The sequence below is a fragment of the Chanos chanos genome, chromosome 4 (assembly GCF_902362185.1).
Source record: "Chanos chanos chromosome 4, fChaCha1.1, whole genome shotgun sequence".
NCBI classification, from domain to species: domain Eukaryota; kingdom Metazoa; phylum Chordata; class Actinopteri; order Gonorynchiformes; family Chanidae; genus Chanos; species Chanos chanos.
Window position 1 is genome coordinate 26,685,205 of NC_044498.1, and position 17,866 is coordinate 26,703,070.

Below are 17,866 nucleotides of genomic sequence, written 5' to 3' on the forward strand. Positions count from 1 at the left end.
TCCAAACGAGTCTGGTTAATTTAGTGTTTGCCGTAAGTAAACCACATTATTCTGTATATTTCACTATAGGGATATGGCCGTTATGCAGTTTCACTGTGTCAGTCGCCATTAGTCAGTGAATATTTTTTTCAACAGCTAGCAAGAAAAACAGATTCCTCTAAAACTTTCAGTGAATTGAGGGCATGTTTAGAAATGGATCTGATGTTTTGGGCATTTGGACAGGCATTATCTCATCTCCAAATGACAAAGAACTAGAGACAGATTAAATACAGGTCAAAATGTGGAGAGATTTACTGAAATTAAATCTAATTTAGCACAACAACCCTTTGGGTCTACTTTATTTATGTCTCTTAGTGATACTACTACTACTACTACTACTACTACTACTACTACTACTAATGGTTTCCTAAGTATGGCATAGCCATATCTGAGTCGGGCAGCACAGTGATGTGTTTTGTCCATACAGGTGGTCTGAACGTCTCTCGTTTTCGGCTCTGGTTTTGAGTCACATGCTGTGCAGCTGCTGTGCAATCTTCTCTTTGAAGTGCCTTCTGCTTGGCCAGGTCAGGTTTCCGGCCGCACTGCACACTGAGAAGCTGCAAAATGTTTTCTTTGGTCTGTACCAACCTTCCTCCTTTAAGGCTTCACCATTTTCCAAACCACTTTTCCTTTAAATAACGTAGCATTTTGACATGGAGATTTAAATGTAAATGCTGTTACTCAAACAATCCTTTTCACTGGGCTTCAGATCAGTCCAGATGCGAAGTTCATACATTTATCTTCATCAGAGCAAGAAACAATATGTCAGTAAACAGCTATAAAGTTTAATGGAGGAAATTACACATGAACGTTTTTTATTTGGATGGAAATGGAAAGTTCAGTTTCACTAAAAGAACTGAAATTCACATTCCCTAAAATCCCAGATTTATGACATAAAGACTAACAGAAAATGTTTAACATTTTTTGAGCAAACCATATCCCCATGCTTTCACTGCCATTAGGAAGATATGCACTCCTCCGTGCCAGAATTGTCCATGTTTTCATCCACCCATCCCTGATGGCCAAAAAAGTAAACGTTTGTCCAATGGATTCTTTGCAAAAGCTATGCACAAAGCAGGCCAAAATGAAGGCGTCAATCTGACATTGGTTTAAAAATCTTTCTTATCCCAGTGAAAATGGATGTTTCAAAAGTGCTATATTGGAAAAATGTTGCATTCCTCAGGATATCCACTAATCATTTAACACATGAGTGTGTAGTGTTTTAATATTTTTACTGTACTGTTGTCCCAGAGTCCTGGACTGAATACATACTCATGTCTGAAAAACATGCTGTCTCAAGCAATTTCACAAAAACCAAGAGAACGCTTACATGAAAGCCTGGTAACCTAACTCAGTTCCAGGTGTCAGCAATTACATACCTACACTACTCCACGGTGTTATGTAACTTGATTTCTGCTCTGGATCTGCTTTAGAAGAAACACAGCGTCTGGCTGCACCCTGAGAGGCACTGTGCTCTCTCCAAAGAGATGCTCACTACCTCAAAACAAAGGCCATCATCCCGTTAATTAACGCAGGCCTCAGCTCACGTGACCCTCAGTGGAGCATGATGGCGCCTGGGTAACTGGACGCACCCATTATGAGAACTCCTCTAAAGAGTAGCCTCCCAGTTCAGTTACAGGAGTGGAACTGTAGGGCTGAGGGGGGTGGGGGCCTCATTTCTGCTGAGCTCATCATCTGTGGGTTGCCTGTGTGGGGCTCTGGGTGGGACAGGACATGACTTGTAAGTAAAGCTAACTGGGTCCAGATGGTACAGCGGTGTTGGGGAAAAGGGTCAGGCACTGTTAAGACAGCTGTGGGTTTCTCAACCCTATTACAGGCGCTGGAAACTTCAGATTATCATTATTGTTTAAGCTGAGCATTTTGAGAACACCCAAACCCATTTAAAAGCCAGATGCAGAGGAGGAAGAGGAGGAGAAGGAGACCTAACAGGGCCTGTGTGCACTGTAAAGTGCTTTCTATAAACTCAAGTCACCAGTGCCCAAAGACAACAGTACAACTGGCAGTACAACCTAGAGAAAAGACAATTCTAGCTATGAGGGGCTGGGGTGCATTAAGAGACAATGCATGGATGTAGCTATGCTGTAAGAGTGACTGGCGCAGAGGGAATTCTGTTCTGTTTTGTTTGGACTTCATGCTCACTTGGATTAGATGCTAATTATGTTGAGGACACAAAATGAATTTGTAAACACTAGCAAATGTACATCATGCTAACATATTAACAGCTTGCTAACAGTGGGACAATATGGCATCAGACATTCTTTTTTAATTTAGTGCTAAATTAATCAACTCATGCTCAATATTCAATTTTTCTTAGACAATGACACATTACCACCAGTTTAGTGGTTGTGCCAGTTTAGAGGTTGTACCAGTTTAATGGTTGTGCCAGTTTAATGACTGTTCCAGTTTAGTGGTTGTGCCAAGTCCAGCAACTCCTATCAAAAGAGTGAAAAATCAACCATGTATATTTAACCAGACACAAAATACTTGTTCCTGGGTCAGGTTAATTTAGCTTGTGTCACGTGATTATTATTGTTATAATAAATGAATGAAGTTGTGGTAGGAACAACAGTGAACCGCGGAAGCAAATGGTCCACCACTATTCAAAAAAACAAAACAAAATTGATGGATAAATTGATAAAAAAAAGAAAAACTGATAACACCAGAAAATGTTTTGTCTCCTCTTTATTAAAATTGTATTTGTTTATCGGGGTGTGGTAATGGTTGCATTCAGTACTGTTGTGTGCCACTGAACACAGTGAAAGAGCAGGAGTAGCACTGTGAGAATCCCCCTGTCTTGTCCACCTGTTTGGGAGGCTGTCATAACTTTCAACAAGGCACAAAAGGCATCTGAGGACGCTACAGGCTTTGTGGAATTTTCCATGATGTTCCGGGAAACTCATGGGCAGAGTGTGAGAGAGAAACCAGATGCAAGTCATTTGGTAGATGAAAATGTCTGTGTGTCATCCCAGTTTCACTTTTTATGTCAACTGTCTGGGTCATGCGTTGACTGATCTGAGAGATTTACTCAAAATATCCACTTATCACAAAGTTGTCCTAGAGAAAACAGTTTACTTGACAGAATGTTAATGGAATACCAATACTTATTCAACAGTGAGGGGGGAAATCTGGGATAGTTTTTAAGATTGGAATTTCAAATCAAGTCCCATCCAGTCTTAACAGCTGTTACAGGAAACATCATAAAGCCTGCAACCCTCAAAACAAACCACAACAAAACAATTTTCATTACACAAAAGATAAAAATAAACAAATAAATCTCTTTTGGACAATGCCGGGAACAAGTTCGAGACGACAAAGATGACAAAGACGCTGATGCCTCTTTATTTTCCGACGTCGACTGTTGGTGGCCTTCAACGACCTGCTGAAATTGTGTTGCATTTCCAGTTTCACTGCGTTTAACAGGACAGGCAGACTGTGCAGCGCCACATACGTGTTAAAGGCTTTCATTCTGGGGGGAGGGCTGTGGAACGTGTTGTGAGGTGCCGTGGCTCCTGCACATGCATATGGGTCGTCTCAGTGGACCATCACCTCGTAAAGGAAACGCTCCCCAAGTGGCAAATTAGCTAGGAGTGTTGTGTCTACATTATCAAGGTCTTACCTAAAAAAATATTTCACTTGCGTTCCATGACTCCCTCTGGCCTCGCTCAAACACACACACACATCCACACACATACACACACACTCAGAGTAACACTGATGTTGGTGCAGTGTGGAAGCAGTGTGCTGCAGCCAAGTGCATTTGGATGGCTGGAGAGCATCACATGGTTGTAATTTATGTGCTCAGTGGTGCAATCCGTGAGCATTCTTCTGTCAGTGACTCACCACTAACTGAGACACATCATATGCACTCTCTCATCACAGACTTATTTATTTATTTGCAGATTATATATCAGATGTGCGCCCTCATGTTCTGCACTGACATTTTTTATGACAATTTGTTTCATCCCTTTTCCTTGAGTGGTGAGATGAAATAGGTTTTAAAAGAAAACAGGCTGTGAAGGAATGACCCAGGAGAGCACATGTGCTTTCTGTGATTGTTTAATAGACGGCTCTGAACACTAATGACTGGTGAGCAGACAGTAAGTACGCTGTCACGAACAGGCTGGAGATCTCATGCTTGAGTGGAGACTTGCTCAGGACCAGGAGAGGGATCTGTAGTGACAGCAGACTAGCTTAACCCCACCCCCTGCCTGCTGACCCCCCCTCCAAACAACTGTCACTGCACGCTGGAGTGAGTCAGCAAGATGAAATATACTGACGGTAAGTGGAGCAGGAGCTCTGCCCATAACTCTGGCCTTCAGGCAGTGTGTGTGTGTGTGTGTGTGTGTGTGTGTGTTTGTGTGTGTGTGTGTGTGTTATGAAACTTGACACTTCGCATACGTTGAATACCCTTAAGTATACTTAAATATACCTGAAGTATATTTGAAGTATCCAAAGAATAATGAAAGTATGTTTTTAATTTAATGTATTTTAATCACATGCACTTTAAGTATACTTTAATGTTTTCAAAAAGTATGTTTTAAATTACTACATTGATTGGTGATTGGTGATCTTTTAAAAAAGGGAACTTTGTTATAATGGTAACTTAAGCACATTTAAATTGTGCTTTAGTGTACTCTGCTTAAATGCACTTTGATTAATTAATTTCCTAATGTGTTAAAGCTTATTTAAACAAATATAAGTGATCAGTTTTAGTGTGCTTCTAAAACATACATTAAAAGACAACATATTTTCAATTTAACTTTTAATTTTGGGGAAATATTTAATAAATCTTTTGTTTTCCTGTTTTGGTTTTTTGTTTGCCTGGGGCAACTTGTAATCCATTGTCCAAACAGGTTTAGATCATATTTCTGCATTGTTTTGAATAAATTGTTTTTGATGGAGAGCTTTTGCTTAATTTGTTTTTTCCATTCACTTTTTACTCGTTTTATGTCATACATACACTTGAACTCTACGACTGAATGGATTTGTTGTGCATTTTATTTGAAGCAAAGCAGGTAAAAAGGTGGTCTTTAGACCAGTGTACTTAATTGCCATTATATTGTACCTAATTTTAATACCAGAAAGACAATGGATTTGAGCAGTGACTCAGTGTACCATGACTACTAACATACTATTTATGTCTTTAAGTGTACTAAAGTACTCAAAGGGGAATACTGTAGCGTGTTGGAGGCAGATGGGCGGAGCTTCCCAGCGTGCCTTGGGGTTCTTAGCCCCAGTTCTTTATTGTTCACTTTATGTGTCCATTTGTGTCTAGTAGAAGTATATGTGTATCGTTCATCATCCAGTTTTTTGTATTGATTAATTCGTGTGATAGATGAACGTTATCTGTGCATAACTGTCCTCACAAATGATGTACTTCTCTTCCTACCATATTAGAGGTACAGTCTGTCACTCTCTGATGGAAACTACTGTCAAACAATAAATGGTTTACATATGAGGGCAAATGCTGTATTGGCACTCTGAGAGAAATGTGGCACAATATCATAAGCCGAATTGTTAGGTTAGGAGAACAATGTATCAGTGTACATATATGAAACTTGTTGCTTGGAAACACTTGTGAGCTCAAAAACATACTTCTGTCCTACTTTAGTGATACATAATTGCATTTGTAGTCTTTCAGTGGCTTTTAAATGTAATACAAACACAATTAAGTTGTAGTTCAGTATATATACCTTTTTTAACACTTCCCAAAAGTATTTTGAAAGAGTACTACAACTACACTTATTTGATATTCCTGAAGTACATACTTAATTGTTTTTTAGTACAACTTAAGGGTCCCAAAATAACATATTAAAGTAGTGCTCAGTGTATTTAATCTGTATTAGAATTTGAATCAAATATAACTTAAATATACTTAAGTTCAAATACATTGTTCCAAAATATTACATTTAGTACACTCTGAAGTGTGATTAGAATGTGGGCATTAATTGTACACTTTTTAAGAAAATGTGCACTTCTCCAAAGTGCACTTTAGTACACTTTTTGCACAGGGGTAGTTATCCCCTATGCAAATGTTTGGTGGTCATGGAAGCTGCTAAGAAATGATGTATCTGATTTAAAACCATCAGAGGGCAACTGGTTGATAAAGTAGTAAACTTCTCAGAGTAAAACGTTTAACTGTAGAATGATTCGTCTGACAGAGCTGATTGAAATTAGTCAGTTATTTCATCTGCTGATAACAGATAACAATAATTATTTGTGCAAATGTTGTTAGCAAATCTGCCATTGTCCCTTTCAATTGTGATCCAGTGAGTTCTGGTGGAGTTTCCTGCAGTTGTCAGTGGACCAGGGAAGAGCAGTCCGTCTTACTGTTCAGGGTTCTCTTGCTCTCCTGCTGAGAGGGAACGCATCACTCCTCACTCATATGTTACCCACATTAGCTTACATCAGGACAGCTTCAATCCTCCACCCTGGGTTTTATGGCCTTGTTTGTTTTGGTTGGAAGCTCTAGGAGACCTGGCTCTGAGCATGGGGGCCACAGTAGAGACGCACATCCTTTCCATCTGAGTAGCAGTCCATACAAACACACACAACACCACTGGCCCAGGCTTCCGACGCACATGGGGTGTGTGCACGTGTGTGTGTGGTCCTCACGCAGTCTGTCAGCTAAAACCTATGTTATGTTGAGCACTAGTGTTAAGTATAGCTGACAGAAGCCATTGTGTATTGCAGGTCCAGATCTAGAGAAATGCTACTCATCTCTATCTAAACATGGAGGTAATGGGGCAGCCAGTGCAGGTCTGGCATGTACTCGGCCAAACAGTGAAAAGATTGCCCAGTGGAGCCCATGGTACACTCCAGCTCCGACAAGCAAATCTACAATCATTTCAGCCAAGTTTCCCCCACTGTGTTCATTAACTCGGACGATTAGTGGCTAAGTGAGTTTATACTGTTGCCAATTACAAAATTTCCCCCAGATATCAACATCACAGCTGGAATCTGTGTCATCACAACAAAGTCATTTGGCACCTGGTTTGAAGCCTCACTGGATAGAGCTGATCTGAAACCACAAAAACAGGCTCAGTTGCTTTCAGTCTCTGGCTTTGTACTGAGAGTGAACCTAATCCTTCATGGCCAGTAAGTGTATGTGGTGAACACCATCCAAACTATATAAATATATATACAGCTGCCAGCAGCAGTTTTAGCATTGGGCAGAGTGGCAAGAACATTGGTGAAAACATTGGACCTGCTGCACTGTGCTGACTCATGACTTACTGCATTAGAAGCAATTTGCTTACACTACAAAGATATTTGGTGTTACCTTACTGTTTGGTATTGCTGGGGCCAGCTTTCAGTGAGCCGAGCCACATTTGGTTTCTCTGAGGCAATGACTGGGTCATGCTGTGAGCTGGTTCCATGACTAGTTCTTTCCTATAAACACCACTCGGACTGGAACCATCAGCCTAAATGGGGACATCTGAGGTGACAACGTGAGTTTACAGCCTGGATCTGAGCACTGCCAGGATGGGAACAGAATGACTCCTTTCTTTTCTATCAGCACACATTGCCCTCTCTGTTCTGTGGCTTTGTGTGTGTGGAGGAGTGAGCTTCAAGACAATGCTACTTAGCAGGCTCTGGATCTCAGGACATGGACTTGTCTTTGATTTGAGGTATAGAATATGTCAGCTTCCCTCACATGCACCACCTCTGTGTGCTATCTTAAAGGAGAATAGAATTTAAGACATTTTCCAGATGAAGAGTTTTGAGGCGAAGAATCAAATGGTGTTTGAAGTGAAGGGCATTTGTTTGAGCTGGTGTGTTTTTCATGCAGTAAAAGTGAATCCACTGTGACAGCGCTGGCACTGGGCCGCAGAGGAGAGCAGTCTCGCACTGTCCTGAGACTTGTGACTGAGGCAGTTAGGGCGCTTTTTCATGTGCGTTCACTGACCTCAGTCTTTCCTGTAAAGCCTTTCAAATTACACATACTCCACCCAGAATTTGCCCCAGACAGTAACTAATTAACCAGGATATTTCATAGGCTTTAAAAAGAACATTAGGAAACAGCAATAGATGTTAGTCTTACTCTCATCCAATTTTCCAAATAAACATATTGCTGACCCCTCCCACACTTGAGGACAGAGTAGAGACTGACCAACACAGAAATCTTTAAATATGCACAAATAATTCAAACCCTCAGAGTGACTATATGATCTGCAACAGAGAAACAAACAAGAATCTCAGCACGTGAATCTCTGTAAGAATGTTTTTGACCAGTAACATGCCAACACTTTATGTCTGTCCAGAAATACAGGGCAAGAAAGAGCAATTTTCAAAACAAACAAAAATCAATCCTGCCCCTGGAGGTGCATAACATTTTACATCTGTCTCTTCTCTAACACTCCTGTGAACCCTCCTCAGTTCTGTATCACTTCCATGCTGAATCAGGCGTGTTAGAGCAGGGACAGATCTGAACTGTACAGAGCTCCGGTCCTGCAGGACTGACAAACATAACAGTCATGGTCAACCCAGTTCTGCCATCTGGTGGTACTGCAGCTACAGTGCATCCTCAGAAAAAACAAAACAAACAAAAAAAAACAATAACCTGTACCAGACAGATATGTTACTCTCTGCCATGGGAAATGTTTAAAAATAGGTCAATCTTATTACTAGACCATTTGTTTCTCATTTAAGCCTATCATATTAGTCAATACAGGTTGTTAAACACATAGAGTTAACAGGAATGCAAAAAGTCAGAGTGGGTAAGAGTATTTTAAATACATACACATATAAAACCAGTGTAAGTTAGCTGTGGTTTTCCGTCCTTTATTTGACTGGTTCAGAAGCTGTTTCTACACTAGACCAATACTGTGATGTGCAAACCAACCCAGACTTCCTGTGAGATTCCTGCTTGTGCCAGCTGTCTCACACGGCCATCACCAGCAGAGAGCTGGGCTCTGTTCTGCACTGCGTGTGTTTGTGTCAGTGTGTAAGAGGAAAACACAGTTTTGGGCAGAGAAAAGCACTTTTTAAACAAGACACCTAGGTGCATGGATTTTTTCATTCACATTTCAATCAAATCGTTAGTCATTCACACCACGGCATTAATATCAAATAGTTCAAGAAACCTCAAGAAACTACAAAAAAAAAAGGTTTCACCATCCCATGGTGACTGAGTAGTAATTCTCTAATAAGAATGCACCTCATCTCTCCTGTTGGACAGTGATGCCTGACGGCCTGTTTGAGACAGCTATCTAACTAAGACATTTTCATTAGAGCCATAAGAAAACATGTTAGGACATCTCAGACAGAACAGATTAAACAGCCAAGACAAGTGTAGTGCAGGGTATGTTTTTATTGTATGTGTCCACCCCTGAAAAGCATTATCCAGACACTGAAACTCAAACAATATGAGCTAGTCTCACCAAGGCCTCAGCACCATATAGTCCTCCCACAGCCTCAAAGAGCCAAACATTAACAAAGTTCAAAATCATCAAATCCATGGAAAATCAATGGAAATGTCTAAACTAAGACAAATGCACAGGGAAACAATGCAGACCTTTGAGGCCACATGCAGCTTTTCAGAACAACCCTGACTCAGAGGATGCAATCACAAGTGTTGTGTCAGGAACCTTTGCTCTAATCGTGTCTTTTTTTCTCCTCTTCTACCGCAGTGCAGTGAAGTGCTGGTTGGTTCTGTTGCACAGTGATGGTCCCAACACCGCAGGCTGCTGGCACATGTACCGTGCCAAACACACAGGAAGCTGGGAAATGCATGTACAGACAGGTCCAGTGTACACAGGTTCGTCCTTTCGGATATGTACCAATCATATTTGGGGAACACTGGGAGATCTTGGTGTGCCTAATATAACAGCTCATTTACATGAAGTCATCAGAATCATATCCTTCCTGCAAAAGGCAAAAATTGCTTTTAAAATAAAGTTTAAAAATTAAGCCTAAACAACTACAAAACAATGACTTTTCCATTATACATTAGGCATGCGGAAAAATGTGGCTGCATCTCAAGGTGTGTGGATGTACAATTTATTTATTTAAATAACGCATATTATTGGGACCTGTTACCTCATTTGTTGTCATGTTATCACTTTTCATGAGTGAAGAATAACTCCTATGACGAGTAAAAAAAAAAGACAAGGGTTATTTTACTCTGAGCAAACAGAACATGGAACGTTTTTCTAAGATCTGATCACGTTTCCAGCATACCTCAGTTCCTCCATCTCTTTTTTCCTCTTCATTTCTTCTTTCTCTCTTCTCTTCTGTTCTTGAATCTGAGCTTTCTTCTCATTTCTCTCCTCCCTGTCCCGAGACTCTTTTTCTGCGGCCAGATCAGGGTAGCGCTCCTCTTTTGTTTTTTCTAACCGGTTAATGATTTCATTGATTTTCTTCTCCACGGCCACGATTTTTACCTGATGATAATAAAGCGTTTTTTTTAAGTTTGGTTACACTGTAAATAACTATTGTCTGTGTGAATAGCATACTTGAGTGTCTCATTTTAAAACAAACAAACAAACAAAAAACTCTAAAAGGAGGAGTTTTAAAACACTATTCTGGGTCTGAAGTGTACTGATGACATTTCCCAACTGCTCGTTGTTTTAAAATAATTCTTGTGTAGTTTCATTTGGTGTAAGATTAGATTCAGTTGACTCAAATGTATTTATACACTTATCCACATGGGTCTCCTGACTGAAGGGTATAATTTAATCACATCATCTTAAAACTAAACTCAGTCTCATTTGATTATTCTAATACTACTGCAGACTGCCCCAGTCTGAGCCTGCACCTCTGTGTCCCACTCAAGCCACAGTCCTGCAGGCCTACAGAGAGCCACTCTCCTTCACCAAGCCCCACGACTCACGTCTTTCTGTCGATGAAACCCGATCTGACCCACATCCATGTCTCCAGTCTTCTTAAGGTTGCTCCATGGTGTGTAAACAACATTTATGTTGTTCATTTTGCAACCTGTTAACAACAGTTCAACCATTCAATCAACAATTCAACCCTCAGTCTTAGATTCTTTACCAGAGGAATAACTGTGCCTGCTCACCTTGAATGCTGTTGTTTTTCACAAGCTGTGCACAATCAATCAGGACTTCTTTGGGTATGTCCTCAATTGTCTTACCCTGTTTATGACATTTGTGTTAAAGAGACAGAGAAAGAAAAGAAACACAGATTAATCTGTGACCAGATCATGGTCTTAGCACACTGTTGTGTGTAACAGTCTTCATCCATGACACTCATACTAGCCCTGGCCATGCACAGTGATTCCTAAGGGATGGAACAGAGTGACTGGGACTGTTACCTTGGGCATTCTCAGGTACACATGGGCAGAGGACAGCTTATCCACATGAAACCTGTAGACACGTAATATTAACTCAGTTATAGCACTGAAACATTATTAAAACATGGCCTACACAGTAAGGCCACGATATTAAAACATGTCTTACACCGTAGGGCCAACCTGCTGCCTCTCCATAAAGCCCTTACCATATGTCCTCTGGCCAGCCGTGCTTTATGAGATCTTCATCTGAGGAGGGGAAAAGCAATGGGTTAGTCAATGTGAGTCAAACGTTTGCTTTGACTAATCACGGAACTTACTGGACACTTACTTTCATATTTGTCTTTACCCATGTAGATGGTGTAGGGCGGCGTGACAACTGTGGAAAAAAGGAGACCGTGCCGTAAATGCATCGTCACGAATGAACAAAAGTCAAGAGAAATGAAAGGTCACCACGAGCTTCAAGTAACAGCACCGCTGATGAACAGCTTACAGCGTCCGAAAAAGAGAGTAAAACCTACAGATACTATGTACAGATTACCCAATTTACGCATGGGCTCGTTAACCTGACGACACCTGTAACAGCTAAACGACCAGACAAACAGATGATAAGAAACTAGCGCACAGTACGAACCCCGAGTCTGAGCTAGACGTTTACTTACTACCAACGCTTAAGTGTTCGTATTGTCATGTAACTTGTGATGCACAATCTCTGTTACAGGCCACTGTTAAATTAATGTCTTCCTTGTGTGTGTTATCCTTACAAGACCCACTGTCGGTCTTTTGTGTTTTTGGGACAGCACGAGCTTCATGTGTTTGTTAACTGAGTGTGGTTAGCGTAGATGCTAGCGACTCACCGGCGCTGGTAAAGTAAAAAACCATCTTAAAACAAAGTTTGAAACCTCAAACCAAGAACTCGAATTTAAAATTAAGAGCGTGGAGAAATGACTTAAAATAGTTAGTGTACTAAACTAAAGTTATAGTGATCATTAGTTTCTAACACACAATTTCAACATGTTTACCGTGTCTTCTAACGTGAACATTTATCTGACACGGGAAGTGATAAAAAGACAGCTGACCGGAAGATGAAGAGAAGCAGTTTCCGTGACTTCCAAGTGCACACAGCTCCATAGCAACAAGACAATTTTCACGGAAAGGTCCAACCAACACTCCCGATTTGCTGCTCAAACTTGGCTGGTTTGAACCACAGTTATCATTGAATTTCTTTGTGAACACAAACGCCATCAACAAAGAATCTATGACTGCGGTGAAAGACATCAAATGATCAAACCATTCACCACATGACAGACAACCATACCTTTGACGGAACACTTGTTGGACCTTTTCGGTAACACCCCCAAAATCGTTGTACAACTTTTAGCGCGCGATTCAAAACAGACTTGCAAAACGCGCGTAGACGTGTTCGGGTTGGTAGTCGCGGATTTCTGCATTCGACAGCCGGTGTATTCGGCATTAGGTAAGCTTTGTTCTTTGTGCCTCATTGTGTATCCTCATATGCTCTATGTGTGGCTTGCTGAAATATGTACGGACAGCTGGCTTGCCTTTCTGTTCTTTAGTTTTATTTCACCTCCCTTGGCGCTAGTAGTTACCGTGACCATAAGACAATCGTGGAGGGAGCGGGAAGTTACTCACGAGTGGTGAATAAACAAGTTTAGTTGACACGAATAATGTTATTAGGTTCGCTGTTGTCTACAAGTACAATGGTGAATTCTGTTTATCTAACGAATTAATTCTATTATATCCTTATTTGCAACCAGCATGAGGTGACAGTGTAAAGCAAACAGATGTTGTGCTTAAAATGTACAAGTTATCGAGATAATGTTGGCTAGTGTTGTCTGGCACTAAATTTCGGAAGAATAATGTTCGCCTCATGTTTTCTCTCCACATTGTATCTCCCACTCGTGCAACGGGAACGACTGACCTAAGTTATGAGTGTCGGCTCACCGGTAGTGTGTATTGGGTAGTTTAATCGTCAACACACAACTTAAAATAATAGTAATGAAAAATATAATCACACTAATCTCTCAGAGCATGTGATGGGTCGGCCGTTCTGCGAGTTAATGATAATTTATAAAAGCTCAACTTTCATACAGATTTCGCGCGAAACAGAATTATCCTAGCATTCCCGTGCTCTGAACTCAGTTGGGTCAAGTGGATGGTAACGTCTGTCTTTGCAGGCTAATATTTGTAGATTGCTTTGAAAAGTACATCGAATTTAAATGATTTATTTTTGCCAGATCGATTTCTGTATATGTTCGAGCGAGTCTTTAAAGTAAACCAGTGTCGTCTTTTGTGTGTTGGCAGCTCATGAAAATGCTCTCAAACTGTTCAATAAAGAAAAGGAAACCCGTGTCTCCTGCCTCTGAGGGGTAAGAAAGACTTTATATAGTTAACTACAAGACTCTCTCAACACCTCTCCTTTTCTTTAGATAGTTAACTACAAGACTCTCTCAACACCTTTCCTTTTCTTTTATGAATTATTACCTCTGTGCATTTGTTGACGCTGTATTTCATTCTGACTCCAGTAACCCAGCAAAGAAGCTGTTCCTAAATATGACTAATTCACCACCTAGGAAATCTCCTCGTTTGGCTCCCACTTTGGAAAACATGACAGAGGGATGGCGAGAAAAGGAAAACTGCTTGGCTCCTCTGAAATTACCCTGGACACAGGATGGCAAGGAGAACCAACCAAGGACACCCAAAAAGAAGTCCAAGATCACTACACTTGAGTCTCCCCCAAAAAGGACCTCCCCATTGAAAGCACCGGTGACTGGGTCTTTCTACAGCAAGCAGAAACCACTTTACCTCACACCACTGGAGCGCAAGCTTCTGAGAGAGACCAAATCATCACTACCAGGTCAGAACCAGGATCAGTCCAACTCCTCACAGTCTGTGACAAAGCCAGCAAAGAACAAAGTGAGAAGGCACAGAAAGGCAGCTGGTGTCAGTGGGCAGAAATCTAACTTAAAGAGTTACTTCATCTCAAAGCCAAACGGCAGTAATTCTTCCAAGACAAAGCCAGGCAACTCCCTGATGAAGAACAGTGAGCCAAAGAAATATCCGTCTTTGACATTCAGTAGCTTAAAATCCAAGAGTAAGCCCAGGATTGTTGTGGGAGCTGCTTTCTTCAGCACTGGTAAAAAGCCCACCACTATGTACAAGAAAACAGCACAGAAATCTGCAAAGACAAAACAAGGTCCAAGCTACGAAAAACCTAAATATCAGAAATCATTGAAAGAGAAAGAGGCTGAAGCAGAGCACAGAGAGAAGAAAACAGAGGAAGGTCTGCAGCTGCCCACCAAAGCTGCGGACCAGGAGCAGGCTGACCAAAGAGACAAGCCACTGTTCGGAACTCCTGAACCATTCTCACCGCGGATTTTATCTGATGTGTATGGCATCAATAAGGAACTGAGAGTGGTTCTTGACCAGTCTCCATGCCCTGTAAGAGCCTGTCGCTTTGACAGTGGTGAAGAGGTGAGTATAGTAAGGAGCTCTTTGGTTTAGCTGACTTTGATAGTTAAGTGTGAACTTACATGGTCATTTTCCCCTCCAGTGCTCAAATGAAGAACTGGTGTCTGAGACTGTGCTGGGCCTGAGTGACATTCAGCCCCCAGACGAGGACTGCAGTCAGAATGAAGGTTTGTCAAACTAAGCTCTCAGCTCATGTAGTCCTTCTACTACACAAAAGCTTACCAATAATTTTTTAAAAGTTTTAAAACAAGAAGACTTTGTCTTTCTCCTGTTTTCTTTAGAATTGTCAGCAGTGTATCCCATCTTTGGCTCCAGAAGGTGAGCAAGCATATGTGCACACACACCTCCCAGATCTCTCTCTGTTCCAACACACCTCACTCAGCTAATTAAAGGCTATCAGATGCATTCTGATACATGATACATTTTTGTTTCTTAAAAAGAGGTGAAAGACAAGAATGGAAACCTCAGGCACAATGTCACTTTAACTCTGTGTTGTGTTGCAGGTCTCAGAAAAAAGCGTCTCTCTCATCTCCTGTGAGCTGCAGCACCCCCTCGGCTCTCTCCTGCATCCCGTCCTCCTCAGCCAAGGAGAGGAGTGCCCGCACGAGAAGGGAGCTGAAGAAACAGTCGGACGATCAGCTTGTCATTGTGCGTTTAAAACAATGCTAATTACAGTGAAAGGATGGTGATGACAGAGTGATGAGGGTTCTTTGTCCCTTGCTGAAGGTCTGTGTGTGAACTCTTGTGTCCCTGCTCTAGGACGCCGGGCAGAGGCAGTTTGGAGCCACCACGTGCAGCTCGTGTGGCATGCTGTACAGCCCAGACAGTGTGGAGGATAACTTCCAACACACACAGTTCCACCAGCGCTTCCTCGAAACCATTAAGTTTGTGGTGAGCCTTCAAACTCCTTTCCTCGGGTCTCAGTCATTAAGTCATTTTATTTTAAATTCTGAAGGGATTAACGTTAAATCCTTTTAACACAGCTCCCCTGCTTGTTTGTTTCCTTTAAGGGCTGGAAGAAGGAGCGAGTGGTGGCAGAATTTTGGGATGGAAAAATCATTCTTGTCCTCCCTGATGATCCTAAATATGCAACCAGAAAGGTACACCACAGCACGTCTGTGTTACATGGTCTTTCACAAGAGGAATGTGTCAGTGTCAAGCCTAAACGTTTCTCCAAGTGTGCAGCCTTCAGTATGTCTGCGCTCATGTGTTTCAGGCCGAAGACGTGAGACATATTGCTGACAGTGAGCTGGGCTTCCAGCAGGTGGCACTGTGCAGCCCTAACTCAGTTAAAACGTACCTGTTTGTGAACAGTGACAGGATGGTGGTGGGGTGCTTGGTGGCTGAGCCCATTAAACAGGTGTGGTTCTGACATAAGCACACAAGAGGAATATGGTTCACACTCATGCAGAACACACAGTATGATCCTCAGCTGAACATGAGTTACACAGTCTGTCGTGTTTTGACCTTTGTTTTGCTCATGTGTGGCAGGCCTTCAGGGTGCTCGATCAGCCTGAGAAATCCAAGGACATGAGGAAGGAAGATTTCATGGACCGGCACAGGCCGTGGTGCTGCTCCACCCTGCCTGAGAGGGCCCTGTGTGGGGTCAGTCGCATCTGGGTCTTCAGTCTGATGAGAAGGAGGGGCATCGCAACACGTCTCCTAGACACTCTCAGGTACCAGCAGAATCTCACGCCTACAGACAGCAACGCTGAATGTTTGACAATGTGAACCTGGTAATGATTTGTGATGTACTTTTTTAGGAACTCGTACATGTACGGAAGCCATCTGACCAAAGAGGAAATCGCCTTCTCAGACCCCACACCTGACGGCCAGCTCTTCGCCACCAAGTACTGTGGCACACCCACCTTCCTGGTCTACAACTTTGTTGCTTAAAGATTTGTTGCTTACATGCAAATGTTCTTTGGTTTGTAAACAGAAAAGAAGATAAGTGTGTTTTAGTATTTGTTCATAATTGTTTGCTGGTATGTAATTATAAGTTTCCATTGCAGAGGAAAAATAAGACCTTCAGTTCTGATTATATGACTTTTGAAACAATATGGAATTGAAGTGATGAAACTGCTGTGACAGTGCAGTGCCTAGCTTTCTGCTCCTCCCGTCAAGATGGGAGGAGGTGAATAAAGCAGTTTGTGAAGTTATTTGGAGTTAGTTGCCTGTAGAGTTGATTTAACTTTAGAAACATCACATTTGCCTTGTTTATATTGTCAGGTTGCTCAAGTTTTATTCTGTTTTTATCTCCTGTACTTGTAAATACTTAAAAAATAAACATTCTGTTTGTAATTACTCTGTCGACTAAATAATCAGCAGTCAAATTTCTTTGTCGCTTCTCTGCCTTTTGGCTAAGATCAAGTGTAGTATCTGTTCTTATCAGTCTAATATCTGATATGTCCCCTACCCAGGGACCATATATTAAATTGATTTTTGGAACAGGGAGATGGAATAGGGGCTTGCTCTGTCCACTCCATGCATTGACCTGGTATTGCAGTACAATTTACAATTTAGTTATTTGGCAGACGCTTTTTACCAAAGCGACTTACAATCAGTGCATCAGTCAGAGTCAGAGTTCTAATACCTTGTGAAATCTTCAGTACCTTAAGGAATGGTGCACTCCCCACTTGGGGAAATTTTTTTTTGGCAGCCATGGCCTAAAGGTTAGAGAACCAGGCTTGTGACCGGAGGGTTGCTGGTTTGATTCCCAGAACCAACGTCCACGACTGTGTGCCCTTGAGCAAGGCTCCAGTGCTCCCCGGGCGCAAGGAATGCTGCCCACTGCTCCTGTGTCTGGTGTGTGTGTTCACTACTGGTGTGTTGGATGGGTTAAATGCAGAGGACAAATTCACTGTTCAGTGTGTGTGCGTATGTGCGAGCACAGAGATTTACATTGAGCCTTTGGTAATTTTGAATGTTCAATTTATGGTTCAGAGCAATGACCACTGATTCAGTTTCTTTTTAATAAGAACATAACTGAATGTACAATAAACAAACAAAAAAAACCCTAAGCAGATAAGAAAATCCAGATATTTTAGACTTGAGTTGAAA

The 17,866-nt window shown here is 41.6% G+C and overlaps 2 protein-coding genes and 1 non-coding gene across 4 annotated transcripts; 2 read left to right on the forward strand and 1 right to left on the reverse strand.

The window, feature by feature from the left end:
* Positions 1-9,365: 9,365 nt before the first annotated feature.
* ccdc25 (coiled-coil domain containing 25) lies at positions 9,366-12,354 on the reverse strand. Of its 2 annotated transcripts, none has more exons than XM_030771494.1 (9): positions 12,172-12,354; positions 11,646-11,693; positions 11,524-11,563; positions 11,339-11,390; positions 11,084-11,159; positions 10,895-10,998; positions 10,243-10,445; positions 10,102-10,147; positions 9,366-9,927 (listed from the first exon to the last, which is right to left on the reverse strand). In XM_030771494.1, exons 1-9 carry the CDS (start codon positions 12,194-12,196, stop codon positions 9,898-9,900), a joined length of 624 nt encoding a protein of 207 aa, XP_030627354.1. In that variant the 5' UTR covers positions 12,197-12,354; the 3' UTR covers positions 9,366-9,897. The 2 variants fall into 2 exon arrangements, with proteins under 2 accessions (XP_030627354.1, XP_030627355.1); XM_030771495.1 differs by having other exon boundaries at positions 11,631-11,693.
* A 1,588-nt stretch (positions 12,355-13,942) lies between these two features.
* Positions 13,943-16,702, forward strand: esco2 (establishment of sister chromatid cohesion N-acetyltransferase 2). The gene is made up of 9 exons (XM_030772214.1): positions 13,943-14,801; positions 14,902-14,973; positions 15,088-15,124; positions 15,310-15,454; positions 15,566-15,697; positions 15,817-15,906; positions 16,023-16,166; positions 16,298-16,482; positions 16,570-16,702. The coding sequence occupies exons 1-9, from the start codon at positions 13,943-13,945 to the stop codon at positions 16,700-16,702; spliced, it is 1,797 nt and encodes a 598-aa protein (XP_030628074.1).
* Positions 16,703-17,146: 444 nt separating this feature from the next.
* Positions 17,147-17,334, forward strand: LOC115811010 (U2 spliceosomal RNA). The gene has a single exon (XR_004025271.1). It is a non-coding gene; the product is annotated as a U2 spliceosomal RNA (small nuclear RNA).
* Positions 17,335-17,866: the final 532 nt, after the last annotated feature.